This window comes from Bidens hawaiensis, unplaced genomic scaffold (assembly GCF_021521415.1).
Source record: "Bidens hawaiensis isolate Kalapana, Puna unplaced genomic scaffold, B.hawaiensis_p1.1 tig00000001_1, whole genome shotgun sequence".
NCBI classification, from domain to species: Eukaryota; Viridiplantae; Streptophyta; class Magnoliopsida; order Asterales; family Asteraceae; genus Bidens; species Bidens hawaiensis.
In genome coordinates, this window is record NW_027491014.1 from 1537079 (window position 1) to 1553836 (window position 16758).

The window sequence follows — 16758 nt, forward strand, 5'->3', positions numbered from 1 at the left end:
CAGAACTATTTATTTAGTTGCTGGGATCCGTACTCGTTTTGACCCATTGCCAGTCCTCTCCTCTCGCCAACTCTAGGTTATAGTTTTATACACATATCTTTCTCAAGACTGACATTAAGTTTGCACTCAATAACCTTCAAGGTGGTAGTTAAGCGCCCCCGATGGCGGGCCTAGGATAGTTTTCTAATAGGTGTTGTTTCTTTTTGTTGCTTGAGTGTCTGTAGACTAGACGTCTGAGTTATCAGTTTAAGTCGAGTTAGGTCACATAAATAACAGCAACTAGCTTTTGCAACATGTAAACAAAAAACTACATGAGGTTTTTGAGGTAATAGTGACCATAAATAGGTAAACAACTGTCTACAAAGAATAACTGAAATAATTAATCAATTTCGATCTTCTTTTTGTTGGCTTTTCACTTTGTTTTTCAAATACAACATCTATATTCAAAAATATCGGGATAAGTCGAAAAACAATAATATACTTTACATCTGAAAATTCAAAAAACTGCATGGTCCATAAGCATCTCTCATGTTCGAGTCCAGCTTCCACTGGGATGTGCCTTGGAAGACCGCATACCTAATAAAACTTAATGTAAAAGTTTTACATGATCTCATTGGTTCGCAGGGTATTGGTAGGGTCCATGAATTTAAGAGTAATACTCTAATGAATCATGATCAAAGGAAAAGTTTGCGCTGTATGCTGCCGCAACAGTTGATCTAGACACATGTTTCTTGAAGTGCCACGGCGATGTATGCAAACACTAAACCAAGCTTCCACAAAACTTTTCACCAATAATCGCCACACGAACATGAACCATCAACGAACCGATGAAACCGATTCGTGTCCCTAACATATATCTCTCTCTGTTCAACTCTAGAAACAAACTTTATAAAATCATGACAATCACCACATATCCTAAGGTTCTTAATCACTTGAATACTAGTCCCTTGTGGAGTATTCAAAAGCCCTAACGCCACTGCAAGTTTCTCACTATGCCCACATAATATGTGCTCTTTTTCTTGATCCTCAACATCTTGCAACACAAATGATGTCACTGGCAAAAACCCTAGTTTCCTCATTTCCATACTTAATTCATCAATCTTATATAATATTTTATCCATTTGAGGATGATATGTATCACATGCTAAAAGCATGTGTACCTTGTTCTTAATCTCAATCCAACTACATCCAGGGTTCTTCTTCATCCCCTTTGATTTCATCAAATTCCTAATTTTATCTACTTCTTGATGTAATCCTTTATTCGCGTATATGTTTGATAATAATACGTAATTCCCGGGATTATTCGGTTCTAGGTTGAATAATTTATTAGCAGCTAGTTCTCCTAGTTTGAGATTATTATGTACTCTACATGAACTAAGTAGCGCTCCCCAAACACACGCGTCGGGCTCAAACGGCATGTTATTGATCGCGTTAAACGCTTCGTTAAGCTTCCCGGCTCGACCGAGCAACGTGACTAAACACGCGTAATGCTCGATTCGTGGGTTTATTCCGTACTCGTTTAACATTTTGTTAAAGTAACGTTCGCCTTCGTTTGTTAATCCGCTATGACTGCAGGCGGATAATAAACAAGTGAACGTGATAAAGTCGGGTTTTTGGTTGGTTTTTTCCATTAAACGGAATATTTTGATGACTTCGACACAATCCCCGTGCATCGCGTATCCTCCCATGATCGCGTTCCAGCAAACCACATTGTGAACGGGGATGCTATCGAAGCAAACCCGAGCTAAATTTATTCTCCCACAATTAGCATACATGTCGATTAAAGCACTTCCGACATAAACATTATCGGAAATTCCGGTTCTAAGCGAGAACGCGTGTGCGGCTTTCCCGTGCATTAGCGCTGCAATGTTTCCACAAGCGGGAAGCACGCACGGGATGGTAACCGCGTTCGGTTTCACACCCGACACTTGCATTTCCCTAAAAAGATCAAGGGCTTCTATGTCTTTCCCATTTTGTGAACAACACGATATAATCGACGTCCACGAGACTACATTCAACTCGAGTTTTTGATCTCTTAACCTGTTAAATGCGTTTAACGCCTCCTCAGTTAATCCATTCCGAGCAAACCCTGAAACCAAAGCATTACACGCACCAACATCTCTTTCAAGCATTTCATCAAACACCTGTGACATATCCTTAACCGACGAACACTTCCCATACATATCGATCAACGCACTCACGACACATTTATCCGATCCAACGCCTTGTTTAACCACATACCCGTGTACCTGAACACCTAACAAAACATCCTCCAAATCCCCAACAGCAGGAAGAACACCAGAAACCGTAGTCCCATCCGGTTTAAAACCCGACAAACACATTCTTCGAAACACCATCACCGCCTCCAAACGATATCCACTCTGGTTAAACCCGACAACCATACCGTTCCACGACACCAAATTCGGCTCAATACCCATCTCCACCATCCTATTAAACACCAATTCCGCTTCCTTAACACACCCGTTTCGCGCATACCCCGAAACCAGCGCGCTACATGACACGACATCCGGTTGAGGCATTTCATCGAACACCTTTCGTGCATGATTCAACTCACCACATTTCACGTACAAATGAACTAAAGAAGATTGTAAAAATGGGTCTTGACTAATTCCTGACGTTACACAAAACCCATGAACCTGTTTACCGAATCTTAAACTAGTTAACCCGCTGCAGGCTTTGATAATTGACGGAATAACCCGCGAATCGGGTAATACATGCTCTGATAACATATGGTATAGTGTGATAATAATATTATTGAAGTGATTGAGTTTTGAGTAGGAGTGAATGAGGGTGGAGAAGTGTATGAGTTTTGACATTATGGTTTTATTTGGATTTTGTTTCAGGAGTATATGTTTTTGATCTCACGGTTTGGTTTTATGTTTGATTTTATATTTACAGATAAACTAAACTCTTGTTTAAATTTGTTGGTGCATGTATAAAAAGAACAAACAGAAAAACTTAACCGAACTAATTTTATAGATTTTCATTTTCTTATTTTCAGTATATATTAGTTTTTGTGAATCTCAACAATTACTTTTTAGATACTCAGTCTTAACTAACAAATTGACTAATAACAATCTCACAGTATATCATATTTGTTCCTAATGATTATTTACTAACATAATTCTAGCGCCATTAGTTGTAGATCGCCCGAAAAACGTTTTTGGCCGTAAAACTCACAAATTTTTTTAGAAAACTCAACATTCCATCACAAGCATCTTTCTAACCTTAGATTGAACCTTTAAAAGTTTTTTTTCCAGGAAAAGCCCCCAATTATTGAGCTCAACCGAACCATAGAAACATCGTCGGAATCGGCTGGCGGTGCTCAAGTGGTAGTGGTGTTCAAGTTGAGTTTTCCAGCAAAAAATGTGACGTTTCCGGCGACCTGCAAGTAATGGTGTTAGAATTCTTATAATCGCGAACAGTTGGGAACAAATACATTAAAAGATGGGACCGTCAGCAGCCAACATGTTAGTTAGGACCGACAACGAATAAAATGATAGTTAGGATTAATAAAAGCCAATACTTCTATATTTAACTTAAAATATTTTATTAAATATATAAATATTTTAGGAGAAGTATATAATAATAATTTATTTTTTCTTTTAATGAAATGATTTAGACCTAAATTTATTATTTAAGGTCAAAAAAAATTTCGGTACAAAATATTTAAGCTACAACAGGCAAACCAAAAAACAGCAAAACTGAACCAAATTATTTTTTGATTTGGTTTTAGCCCTAGAAAAACTCATATCCTCCGAATTAACACACAATAGATACTATATTTTTTTACGTTTATACAAAACTACTGTTTTACCCTTGAAAACAAACCCATGTACTTATTTATTATTAGTTTTATGAACACGTAAATGATATTGGACTTATTTATAAACTAAAGTTGTGCGAATAAAACATAATATTGGTTTTTAATGGTAATAAGTTATGTAGGCGTCCGTGTGGATGAGGGTTGAGAAATAGAATACATCTAGGTTTTGGATGGATTTAAGGAGCTTGTTGGATTCTTGGAATGAAAAGGTGGGTGGTTTAAAGAGAGAGGAGATTGGTGGTGAAATGGCAGTCAAGGGAAAGGTCGGTGCGGAGGAGTTGGGCACAGGTTTAACGGGTTTGTGAGAGGGAGAGTGTGGCGGTGTTAAGGGAGGTGAGAGTAGTGGCTGAGTGGTGGTGGCTGAGTGCTCGAAGAGCTTGTTATAACATGGGGGGTTTATTTGGTTTTCCCCGTCATGACGAGTCGAACCCGAGCCTCAAATAAAACCCAACCTCGAATAAAACTTATTTACTTTAAGAGGGTTCTTTGAATGTAACCATTCACTAAATCTCCAAAATAGTATTATTCAAGTTGTCTATATTTCTTCCCAAAATAGAAAATAACCAAATCTAAAAAGACCCGATCGAATGTTGATAACTAAGCTTATTCGACAGAGAAGGCACATGTGGAGCCCGCATATATGTAGTAACACATAAAGAAACACCTAGGTCCACATAATATTCAACCAACATATTTCACGTGTACTAAGCCAGCTATGAGAACCTTAGGCTCTACTGTAGCCAAAATCTTGCTAATCCAACTCTCCTAATCATGGCGGACTCGGATCTTGTGTTGCTAAAAAGTTGGTTATCCATCTCTCATGCAGTCTGGAAGTATATTAATCTGCTCTTCTATAAGTAGATGATTCACAATTGTCAAGAAAGGGTCATAAAATCCCATTTTAATTTAGGCCTTTAAAATCGTTAAGCCAGCCCTGTTATGTCAACTCATTTATTAAATCGGTCAAATTTGCCACATCTTCTTGTTAACTCATTCATGTAGAATTTGAGAATTGAGACGATTCAATAGCTTGTTGTTTATGGTAATAATTTGAAGCATGAGAGTTTCGGCCAATCAGTGAGCCTGATTACATAGTTTTGGGGTTTGGTTGTGACTTTACACCAAATTTAGAGGTTTTTTTGTATCTTTCTATGGTCAATGGTGTGAAATTTCTGGGGTGCATTTGTCCGTATAATCGAAATTTTAATATTTCGGTGTATTTTTTTTATTTAGGCTTGAAATACTTGGGTCTAAAAGTTGATACAGATTAATGAATTTGAACCTAAAACTTCTCTTTATGTGAAACTAGAGAATGAGATTTCTTTTAACCAAATGCCATTTTCGTGAGAATTTTAAAATTCAGTCAAACCCGTCAAAATGCATGTAAATTAATTCATTGTCATGTATGGGTGTATGACTACATAAAACAATTATGAAATATATTAATTTTGTTTCTGTTTTTTTACTAAAAAAATCTATGTTTTCTATTGTTCGAAACCATGTTATTAAACGTATTTATTTTAATATTCTTTTTTGTATATTCTTTTTGTATTTAAATTGTATTGTTCAATTATAATTATAATATAATGTATGTGACTTAGACCGTTTTAAATTAAAATAATGTGGTTTAATATTTGTTTAATCCATTTTCTGTATATGGTCATCGATCAACATGGCCTACTATAACTATATGTACGGATGCAACATGTGCTACAATGTTGACTTTTATTCGCATTTAGCATTTGTTTAATTCCATGTGAGCATTCTAATAGATTCCACATTTCCATTTAATTTATGAACCCAACTCATAAATGATTATGAAATCCTTTAAACACTTTGGGTCGTAAGAGTTTGGGTATATTTTGCATTAATAATGGGTTAGATGGTCTATTATTAAAGATAAAGTTTTTAAATACTTTTGGGTTGATATGATTTGAAAGGTATTAAGTTCAAGTCTCGCATATAAAAAAATTAAAAGAAATTCGTCATTAAAAATTGACTATGAAAGCATCTTTTTCACATCCTTCGATTTAAATCCTCTTTGTTTTTTGTGCAAATCAACATTTTATTGTTTTGAGTCTTGTCAATGTAGACGAGAAGTACTTGTCATTGTTTGATCATTAAGTTGTACGCCATTGATATTTAAAATGGTATCACATACATTATACTTTGGAGGTTAAACTGTTAACACTAATGTAACATTACACAACGCCCTTAAAGTTGGTGTTAAAAGAAGGCGCGTTTCAGAAGAAAATCACAAAGCTTTCTACTAGTAGATAAACGTGTTAAGAACATGAAATTACTATCATTCAAGAATTTATAGTCTCCACTATGAACGTCCAAACTTCCGGGTAAGCAGGGGCGAAGCTCTTTGGGGACCGGGGTGGCCCCGGCCACTGTCGTTTTCTTCGTTAATAGGGTAAAATTCACGATTTTTCTCAAAAACTTTTATAAGTATTACACGCGGTCACCCCCGATGTATTTTTCCAAAATGCTACCGGTCACCACTGATTGTTTTCTTTAAATACAATGCCCCATCATTTGTTTTTTTTTATTAATAATACCTCGCAGTATTTATAACAAAAGTTACAAAATAGTAGTCGAATAGTAAAATATTTGTTTTTATAAATATTTTAGGTCTTTACAATTCTTCTTCTAGGTATTCACCCTTATGGATGAGATCGGTACCGTATCGGTGCTGGTATTTAAGGTAAAATTTGAGATATACCGGTACCGAAACTCAAAACACTGGTATCTATTAGGTATCGACACCATATTTTGCTTATCCTTACTCACCATTCATCTTGTATTATCATGAATATTTTAGGTATTTGTTGGTTAAAAAATTCATTTGTTTTTTTATTATAAGAACAATTGTTTAAATAAATGAAGAAAAATTAGATATATAGATGTCATATTGTTTGATCTGACCCGACCCGGATCACTAACACGAACCGAATCGTCGACCCGAAGGTTTTGACTCCTTGACTTCGGTCACCCCCGTGACTAAGTCCAAGCTTCGCCACTGCGGGTAAGTGTCACGAGTTAACCAAGTTTAATGTGCTATATACACAAAGAACACACCGTTGAAATACTCAAGAATGTATTCACAAGTGTTTTTGATCAAATGACGCGCATGTATGATCAAAAAGAAATTATGTGCATGTATTTAGGCGTATCGAATGTAGGAAAAACAAAAAAAAAATTCTTTTTTTATATTTTCTGTTGCTACAATAAAGATAAGACTAATGATAGTGAATGGATATGTTAGGCTAACAGGCTTCAAGGGTTCAGGTTAGCCTAACGCAGGTCGTGGTGTCCCTCTATGTTTGCAAAACGTAGAAGGAGGTTCACTAGTTAGTTGTTTGTTGTTATAGCTCATCGAGGATCAAGAACCGTGATGTTTGGAATCGGTTTTAGGATGATGTTCTTGGTGAAGCTATGAAGTTATTGAAGTAAGAAATAAGCTAAGAGCATATTTTTCAAGGAAGAAGAGAAGATTAAGGAGATGCTGTTATCTGCCCAAATCTGTTGTGTTTATGTTTAAGGCTAAGTCATCTATTTATATGAAGAAGATGTAAGCCTTTTAGTCCAGTTAACTAAACTAGTTAGCCTCTTGTTTGCATAGAGAGTTGACCTTTATGGGCGGGAAGGTTTGGACCGCTGGTCCTTAACTAAAATAATAATACTTTATCTGAATATGCCCTTTGGTCAGAGGGGACAATGATGTGAACAGTGATTTGACATCGTACTGTAGCACGTGGGTACTTGTTTACATAAGTTTGGGCGGGAAACGAAGCTTTTAACCTTTTAACCCTTTTAACGTTAATGTGTTTCAGCCATTTTATTATTTCCTTGGGCTACCCCCATCATCAGCCCCCAAGTCAGAGGTATTTGAGGAGTATGCTCAAGGGCTTCTGACTTTTGCACACATTTTGTTCATTGCTTAAAGGCTTCAAGGCTTGAAGGCTCCGAAGCTTTGTTCAGTTTTGATTGTTTTTTGAATTGTTGATGTGACAGTTGATGTGATTGTAATTGTCAGATTATGGTTTCCAATAACTGCTTTTCATTAATAGTTATTAACTAGATAACTATTCATTATCTTCTATCTTTCTCTTAAAAGTTTCCACCATAAACATTTACAAGTTTCCTTCAATCTTCCAACAGGTTAGTCTCGATCCTTCATCTTTCTTTCAAAATTATGGTTGCCAAAAAGGATCTTCCGATCAGTTTTTCCCGATTGACCCAAGAAGAGGTCGAATCGTTTTGTATTGAATGGGGGATATGTTTAAAGTATAAACCGATTGCTCCGCCGGTCGATTCTTCCACTGATCGTTGTCCAGCGGGTTTTATCGCCCTATATTGCCGTCATTTCTAATTTTCTAACCTCCGACACCCTTTTTCGGTTTTTGTTCTTAATGTTTTGGAGTATTATCGTATATCATTCGGCCAAATCCATCCGTTAGGGTTCTCTAGGGTTTTGCATTTTGAGGTTTTGTGTAGAGCCCTAGGTTATGACCCTTCGCTGTTGAATTTTCGCCGTTTCTTTCGCTTAGAGAAAAATGGTGATTGGTACACGTTCGAACATACCAAGGTTGATATATGTTTGGTTTCCTCGGCGGTTACGACCCTCGGTTCTTGGAAGGACGGTTTTTCTTTGTTTCTGATTCTATCCTTCCGTTTAAACCCGTTTGGAGACAACCCGAAGCCGTTCTAAATGAACCAGAACCGGCCGAGTCCGAGTTAAACGAAGCCTTTTTGAAATCCATTAGAACATGTCCTTCGCGTCTCCGCCCTCTCCCCGAACATCTTCTTGTGTTATTAGGGATTATCAAACTTTGGGATAAGCCTAATCGGGATCCCGTGCTTACGAGGGATAATAAGGGTATGCGCTTGTTTATCCCGTACTTGGTTTACCTTGATGATATATTTGTTGATGGATTTCTTTTGTGTTTTCAGTCATGCCTGCTTTGGACTTCCTAAAGAGTGACGATACTTCCGACGTTGCTTTTACTGATGCTGCAGCCGTTGTTGGGGAGGATTCGGTTACTCGAGGGAAAGAGGGTCGATTTGAAGATGCTGAGTATGCTGGGGTTGCATATGTTAAAGGGTTCACCAAGACCGTTGTTCCAAAATCTTCCACTCGTCGTTCCACACGACGTTTGCTAAAGTTTGTTGCCACCTCATCCTCTCATGAGCTAGTTGAGGTTAGTGATGACATTCAAGCTTCTGAAGACCAAGGTCTGACTATGGAGGTTGATAAGGAACAGTGGTTGGTGGTTTCTAAGAAGAAGAAATCGACTGGTAAGAAGGTTGAGATGCCAGTCATTCAAGAGTTGGATGGTAATGCAGTTTATGTACCAGATTGGGGTGTCAAGGTTGGGGATAGTTTCAAAGATCCCGAGGTTTGTGCTGACGCATTGGCTCATTTTGCTCCTCCGGGGGTTCGTGATACTATCTCCAAGATGGAGGGTGATTCCCTGTTGTCCCGATTGATCTTGAACTCTTGTAACTTTTCTGCACTTTTGGCAGAAGGTGTTACTCGGTTTTGAAAGGGGATGGAGGAGTATGAAGAGTTTATGAAGACGAAGGAGAAGATGAAGGCCTCTATGGCGGCCATGAAGAAGGAAGTTGAAGCTTATTCAGAGAAGGAGAAAGTGCATGTGAAAAAGATTGAAGAGTTGTCTCGTGGCCAAGAGATTGAGATGGCAGGATTGAAAAAAGCTATGGAAGCTGACAGGGCTAGGTTGGATGCTGACCGTGAAGCTTTTGAGGTACAGAGGAGAGCCTTTGAGATGGAGAAGGAAGGATTGAAGGCTTCAGTCGCCCAGACTTCTGAAGATAACAAGTGGTTGACCGAGCATGGGTTTCAGCAGGCTGTATCCTACCTGCTTCATTCTAAAGAGTTTAACTCGGTGTTGGGTGATGTTTACACGAAGCTGCTAGGCCATGGAAAGCAATTGGGTTTTATTGTAGGCTTTCATCATCACGAAACCGGTCAGCCTATGGAGCAGTCTCTTTTGTTCAACCCTGAAGCCTACAAGCTTTTCACTGGTTCAGTTCATGCGATGGAGAGGCTTACTTACACTTATGTGGGTGCAGTTTCATCATGCTATGGTAAGCCACTTTCGGTTTTGCAGAATTTGAAACCAGCTGGCCTTGATGAGAAGGTTGCCAAAGAGGTGATTGAGTCTTTGTCGAAGAAACATTCCCGTTCTGATGTTAGTGAAGAGACTTTATCTAGGAGAAGCGACGGGTCTCATGTGGCAAGCCTCAAAGGCTCGGCTGTTGCTGATGTTGTACCACAAGTCAAGAAGTCCAAGAAGGCTAAGGGTGGTAAAGCTAGTACCTCAAAGGTTGTTCCTGATGTTTAAACACTTTATTCGTAGCTTTCTTAGCACTTTTAAAACAATGTTATGTAATATTTAAACAATGTAGGTTTGGCATGGAACTCTTAAAGTTCCTGCCTTGTGGTTGTGTATGGCCTTTATGGCCCTTTGAACATTTTCTTGGGGATCCTTGTGATTTCCTTGTTTTAGCCTTAATTGGCTTATTATGTATGGATGCTATTTAGCTATGGCCTTGGAATGGCCTTGTTTATGAACTATGATGTTCTATGTATTTGTGTGTTTGTTGCTTGTCTTGTTAGTTTGATGTGATTTTAGCTAACTTTCCTTAAGAAGTTTTAGTGCTGCGGTCACTATTAGCTTCAAGGCTTCATTAGGTAAAAAGCACATGCTGGCTATCCTTTATATCACTATTTAGTGTATGTTTTTGGTTTTCGTAAACTTTTTTTGAAGTTTAAGGAACGAACTGGTGTAGGCTGTTCAGACCTGTCTATGAAACAAGTTTTAGTTGAAAATTTTCTAAGTCTCATGGAGTCGAATTGATATAGGTACTCACCCCTTATATAGGTCCATTTAACCCTTGAACCTATTGAGCGATGTGGCATGGGAGCTCATCCCCTTACACGGACATTGCCATGGAGTTTCTTGCTAGGTTCTCAACCTGATTATGAGTAAAGACAAGTTATGACAAAAAGTTTATCATTCATTCAAGAGGTTGTTGTTTCACAAAAAGGAGAATTGTACATCTCTTGAAATACACTTTTACATTTTGACTAGGCGTGGAACCTTTTAAGGGTTTTGCCGTTCCAGTGTCTTGGAAGCTTTTTGCCTTCTGTGTCGGCCAGTTTGTAGGATCCACCCTTGTGAGCTTCGAGGATTGTATATGGTCCTTCCCACTTTGGGCCAAGTTTTCCTTGATTTTCTTTCTTGCTGGCCTCATTGTTTTGGAGTACAAGGTCTCTAGGCTTGAAGCGTTCATGCTTCACTCTGGCATTATAGTAGGCTTCCATTTTTTGCTTGTATTTGGCCTCTTGAATGGCGGCTTGATCACGAATTTCTTCAAGGAGTTGCAAATTCAACATGGTCTCATTGTTGTTTGATTCGAGGTCCATGTTGAGTGTTCTTTGAGTCACAACTCCGACTTCGGCTGGGATTACAGCTTCCGATCCGAACACTAGGCTGTAAGGCGTTCGTTTGTGGCTTGTCTTTTCGGTTGTTCTTATTGCCCATAGAACGTTTGGGAGTTCTTCAAGACAATTGTTGTTGTGCCTTCCCAGCCTTGTTTTGATTCCTTCAACGATTGTTCTGTTTGTTCTTTCAACTTGGCCGCTGGATTGTGGGTATGCAACTGAGCTGAACACTTGAGTGATTCTGAATTATTTGCACCATGTGCTAAAAGGCTTCTCAGCAAATTGTTTCCCATTATCCGTGACCAACACTCCTGGCAGCCCGTAACGGCAAATGCTGGTTTCCCATACGAAGTCGATGACTTGTTTGCCCGTTATTTTTGCGAGTGGTTTGACTTCAGGCCACTTGGTGAAGTAGTCGACGGCTACAAGCAAAAATTTTACCCCACCTTTGGCCGGTGGGAATGGACCAACAATATCCATTCCCCATTTGTGAAATGGCGAAGCCGAGGAGATGGGGACTAGATCGTGATTAGGGCTTTTGGGAACTGGTGCATGAATTTGACAGGCTTCACACTTTTTGAGTTGTTCCGTTGCATCTCGATGCATGGTAGGCCAGAAGTATCCAAGGTTTATCAGTTTTGCAACCACCGTTCTTGACCCAAAATGAGCTCCACATATCCCCTCGTGAACCTCTTTGATCAGGTATTGACTTTGTTCAGGGCCTACACATTTCAGCAGTGGTGCAAGGTAGCCCTTTTTATAAAGCGTTTCTCCTTGTAACACATACTGTCTGGATTTGATTCGAACCCTTTCAGCCTCTGTCTGGTCCGAAGGTAACTCACCATTTTTGAGGAACTTTTCTATAGGAGTCATCCAATTGGGACCTTCTTCAGTGATCACGTCTTGAACCTCCAGTTCTTGAATTGAAGGAGTTTTCAACACCTCCACCAATACTTTCTTGGTGAGGTGTGAAAATGTGAGAGATGCTAGTTTGCTTAGGGCATCAACTCTTTTGTTTTGTGATCTTGGGACTTGTTTGATGGTGCATTCTTGAAACGTGGTCATCAACCCTTTTGCCTTTTCACGGTATTTCTTCATGTTGGGCTCTTTGGCTACATAGTTGTCATTGACTTGACTTGAAACGAGTAACGAGTCTGTGAAGACTTGTAGCTTTTGGATCTTCATTTCTTTGGCAATCTTCAGACCAGCGATCAATGCTTCGTATTCAGCCTCGTTGTTGGTGGTCTGAAATTCAAGTCGAAGAGCATATGTAAATTCTAACCCTTCGGGGTTGATTATAATGAGCCTAGCTCCTGACCCTTCGATGCTGGAAGCTCCGTCGGTAAAAAGCTTCCAGGCTTCAGGGTCAGAAGGTTCAGTGGCGGTTGTATGTATTTCAGGACATAGGTCCGCCAAGACTTGGGCTTTGATAGCTTTTCTCGGGACATAGGTGATGTTATGCTCACCTAGTTCCACAGCCCATTTGGCCAATCGGCCTGAGTTTTCTGGTTTTTCAAGCACACTTTTGATAGGTTGGCCAGTGACCACTTATATGGGGTGTGCTTGAAAGTACCTTCGAAGCCTTCTGGCCGCTTGAATTAAGGCCAGAGCAAGTTTTTCCAAAGGAGGATATTTGATCTCTGCCAGTTTTAGCGTTTAACTAAAGAAATAAACGGGTACCTGAACTTTGTCTCGTTCGATGGTTAGAACCGCGCTTAATACTTCTTCAGCCACTGAGAGAAAGACAGAGATCAGTTCTCCTGTTTAAGGGGTTGCAATAGCTGGGAGTGAAGCTAAGTGTTGCTTCATTTGGCTGAAGGCTTCTTGTAACAACTCGATTTTTACCAGTCTATATTATCCGATCCGTTTTACGTTCGGGTAATTTTAAATGAAAAAATTTTATCACGTTTATCGAGTAACTAATATTTTATTTAATTGCTTATTATATTTAATTATTATATACAAATAAATTTGAAAGATATTTGATTTTAAACCAAAACTAAACTTTAACCATTTAGTGTTTCCATCTCCATAGTCAAGGGACTTATCTGCAAATTTTGATATATTATATTATATTATTATACACCATCAGGATCCTTTAACCGGTTTTGCAACCCGGTGACCCGTTTAAGTTTCTTGAACCACAATTCTGGTTCTATTATAGGAATCGATTTGTGAGTTTTGATTCTCATGCCTTATAGGTTCTGGCCGACACTTATAATTTAGAAAACGAAATCTATTTGTATATGTATTATTCTTATAAACGAGCCGTCCTTAAACCCGTTTGTGACTATTGAACGACCATTATAATTCAATTAAACTTACCTACACAAGCCTTGATGTCTCACCAATAAAACCCCTGTATCTAATTACGTTTTGTTGATCATCTACTGGGTGTTCTGCGTGGTTTCTTGCCGTCGGGTCTTTTCACGCCGTTCATGTTCAGATCAAACTTGGTAAAGGTAATTGATTATATGTTTGGGATCGCGTTGACCTCCTCTTCAATAACCCTAACCTTAATCAATCTATCGTTTAACGGTTTAAGCGATTTAGATTTCTAGGGCTCATAATATAATCTGGGTTCATGTTTGTTTGTTTAAAAATATTTTGTTCAGAAGTTATAAACAACTAGCTGATAGCGCAGTTGGTTGTGGGTGGTTTGGTTAAGGCTTAGGGCCGCTGGGGGCGCGGGTTCGAACCCCCCAGCTCCTATATTTTTGTATATTGTTTAAAACTTGTTCTTTTAATCATATTAATCCAATAATTAAGATTATAATTGTTATAAAACCTTAATTAATTCATAAATTTTAAAAAACTGACGTTTTTGTTAGTGCACGGAAATTTGACACTGTGGATATGTTATCCTGGCATATAATATGGATCAATTATTCTTAGAATATGTTGCAGATCCTGTCAGGATCAATGATCCTTAGTACTTATTATTTATTAACGATTTTCCTTTGTTATCTTGATATTTATGGCATGTATAACTGCGAATGACCAGGTCCAACCTATAATCTCGCTATCAAGTTAAGAAAACGCATGGATAATGAAGGAAACAGCTCTAATTATGGAAAGGCTTGATTCTAGGCTAAAATTAGGGATATTTGTTATATTATTTTTGTATAAATTGAAGCTTGATCAGCTAGGACAAACACACTCTGCTCTCTATGAAATTAGCATTATACACACACTTAGACATCATTGTAATCGCTGATCATAGCTTCTAGCCCTTGTAACACCCCTTTCTGATTAATAAAAGTGGTGATAGACGATTTGTCATCACCCGGGGTTTTTGTGCCGGCGATCCGACCAAGATCAAGGGCTTTTCCTCGTAACAAATCCTTGTGTTCATCATTATTTCGTTTACATATTCGTTGTTATCATTTTAGCACTAAACCTCACATAAAATATTTGGATACATTATCCTTAGTGGATTTTTGTCCAAAACAATTTGGCGCCCACCCTGGGGCAATTGGTGCTATAATTAGGGGTGAGCAAGAAACAAAAAAAACGATCCTAAACCGAAAAAACCAAAAAATCCAAACCGAAAATACCGAACCGAAACGAAAACCGACGGTTTGGTTTTATGTTTTTGTAAAAACCGAACTTATGGTTTGGTTTTGGTTTTGCATGAAAAAAAACCGAAAAGACCGAACCGAACCGAATTTCTAAACTTTTATATTTTTATTTATTATTTTAAATAATTAATAAGAAATTAATAAATATGTAACTCAAATATTTTTCACCAAATGTATAATTATCAACTAGTTAACAATTAATAGAACTATTTATACTTACATTCATTGTTTTTCATCAATTTTTTCTTCGGCTTAAAATTTTCAAGCTCAAATGAAAAAACCCGAAAAAACTGAAACCGAACCGAAACCAAAATGAAAACCGAAAAATCGAAACCGAATGGTTTTAAAAATCCAAAAACCGAAGTTTTGGTTTTGGGTTTAGTTTTACCCTAAAACCGCACCGAACCGCACCACGCACACCCCTAGCTATAATCCAGAAAATAACTTATCAATATTCAACCTTTCATACCCATATTACCATCAATGGCCTCTCAATCAACCTCTGCTTCATCAACCATGCCATTTTCGGTTTCTCTCTCATCAAAGACTTTGCCGCCAATGACTCCTCCAATCACGGGAGCATCACGGGCTGCTGCTGGAAACAAGACACAAATTCCAGTCTTCCAGAGCTCAAAGACCAATGATGCCACATCGGTGGTTAACTCTAACAATGAGATGTTTCTGCTATGTTTTCACAGGTTAAAGCATACATGGAGCATCAGAACAAGACTAATCAGAAAATCATTCGTGAAATTGAAGATCTCAAGAGAAGAAAGAGGCCACTGGAGGATGAGACTCCTTTGATGCCAAGGATTATAGATTTCACTACTCCAGGATCTGTGGCTCAACAGACTCAAGTATCTTCCATCTTCCAGCAAGGATCATCTATCCTTCAACCAGGATCTATGGGTCAGAAAACTCAAGGATCCTCGTTCCTTCAACAAGGATCATCTATCCTTCAACAGGGATCCATGGGCCAGCAAACTCAAGGATCCTCGTTCCTTCAACCAGGGTCATCTGGGATGTATCACCAAGGATCCTTCAGCTCCCAACCTCAAGGGTCCTTCAGGCAGAATCAAAGATCCTTAGGGGTTCAACATCAAAGATCCTCAGAGGTTCATGAAGGAGACATCATCCCCATGCAAACCATTGCCTTTGGTAGAATAGCTACCATGGCAGATGCTTCTTACCTTGGCTACACTTCCGGGATGCCAACGTTCAATCAACCGAGTGGTAACATGCATAATCATATATCCTTAGATATTAACCTTGGCTCTATGCAGGATACAGGTATCAACCAGGCTATGGCTAAGGAACTTCAGAAGCTTAAGGATATGATATCCAGCATGCCAGGAGTGTTCCGTCCGATTCCTGAAATACCAGAAGGAAGCCACAAGTTATCCAGATTTGCTCCACCTATTTGTGATGCTGAAGTCCCAAAACGATTTCAGACCCCAATACGAAGGTGTATGATGGAACAACTGATCCTGAAGAGCATGTGGCTCAATACAGGGAGAGAATGGAAATCAATCCAATTCCCGAAAAACTCAAGGAGGCTTATCTATGCAAGGGTTTCGGATCCACACTAACAGGATCTGCATTAAAATGGCTGCTAAGTCTTCCTCCCTTTTCCGTTACTTCTTTTTCACATTTAGTTAACCTATTCAACAGCCAATTTTCTTGTAGTGGGAAATTTGAGAAGTTAACTAGTGATTTGTATAGAGTTGTCCAACCTTATAATGAATCTCTTAGGGATTTTGTTACAAGGTTTGGCAGGGAGGACCTAGAGATCCCTAGTCTTGATATGGCTACGGTTGTTGAAGCATTCAAGATGGGAATTCAAAGGGGCTCCC

General features: G+C 38.6%; 1 protein-coding gene across 1 annotated transcript; it reads right to left on the bottom strand.

Annotated features, from left to right (window-relative positions):
- Positions 1 to 706: 706 nt before the first annotated feature.
- LOC143565016 (pentatricopeptide repeat-containing protein At1g20230-like) lies at positions 707 to 2855 on the bottom strand. Its single transcript, XM_077052343.1, has one exon. The coding sequence runs from the start codon at positions 2835 to 2837 to the stop codon at positions 786 to 788; it is 2052 nt and encodes a 683-aa protein (XP_076908458.1). The 5' UTR covers positions 2838 to 2855; the 3' UTR covers positions 707 to 785.
- Between the last annotated feature and the right edge of the window lie 13903 nt (positions 2856 to 16758).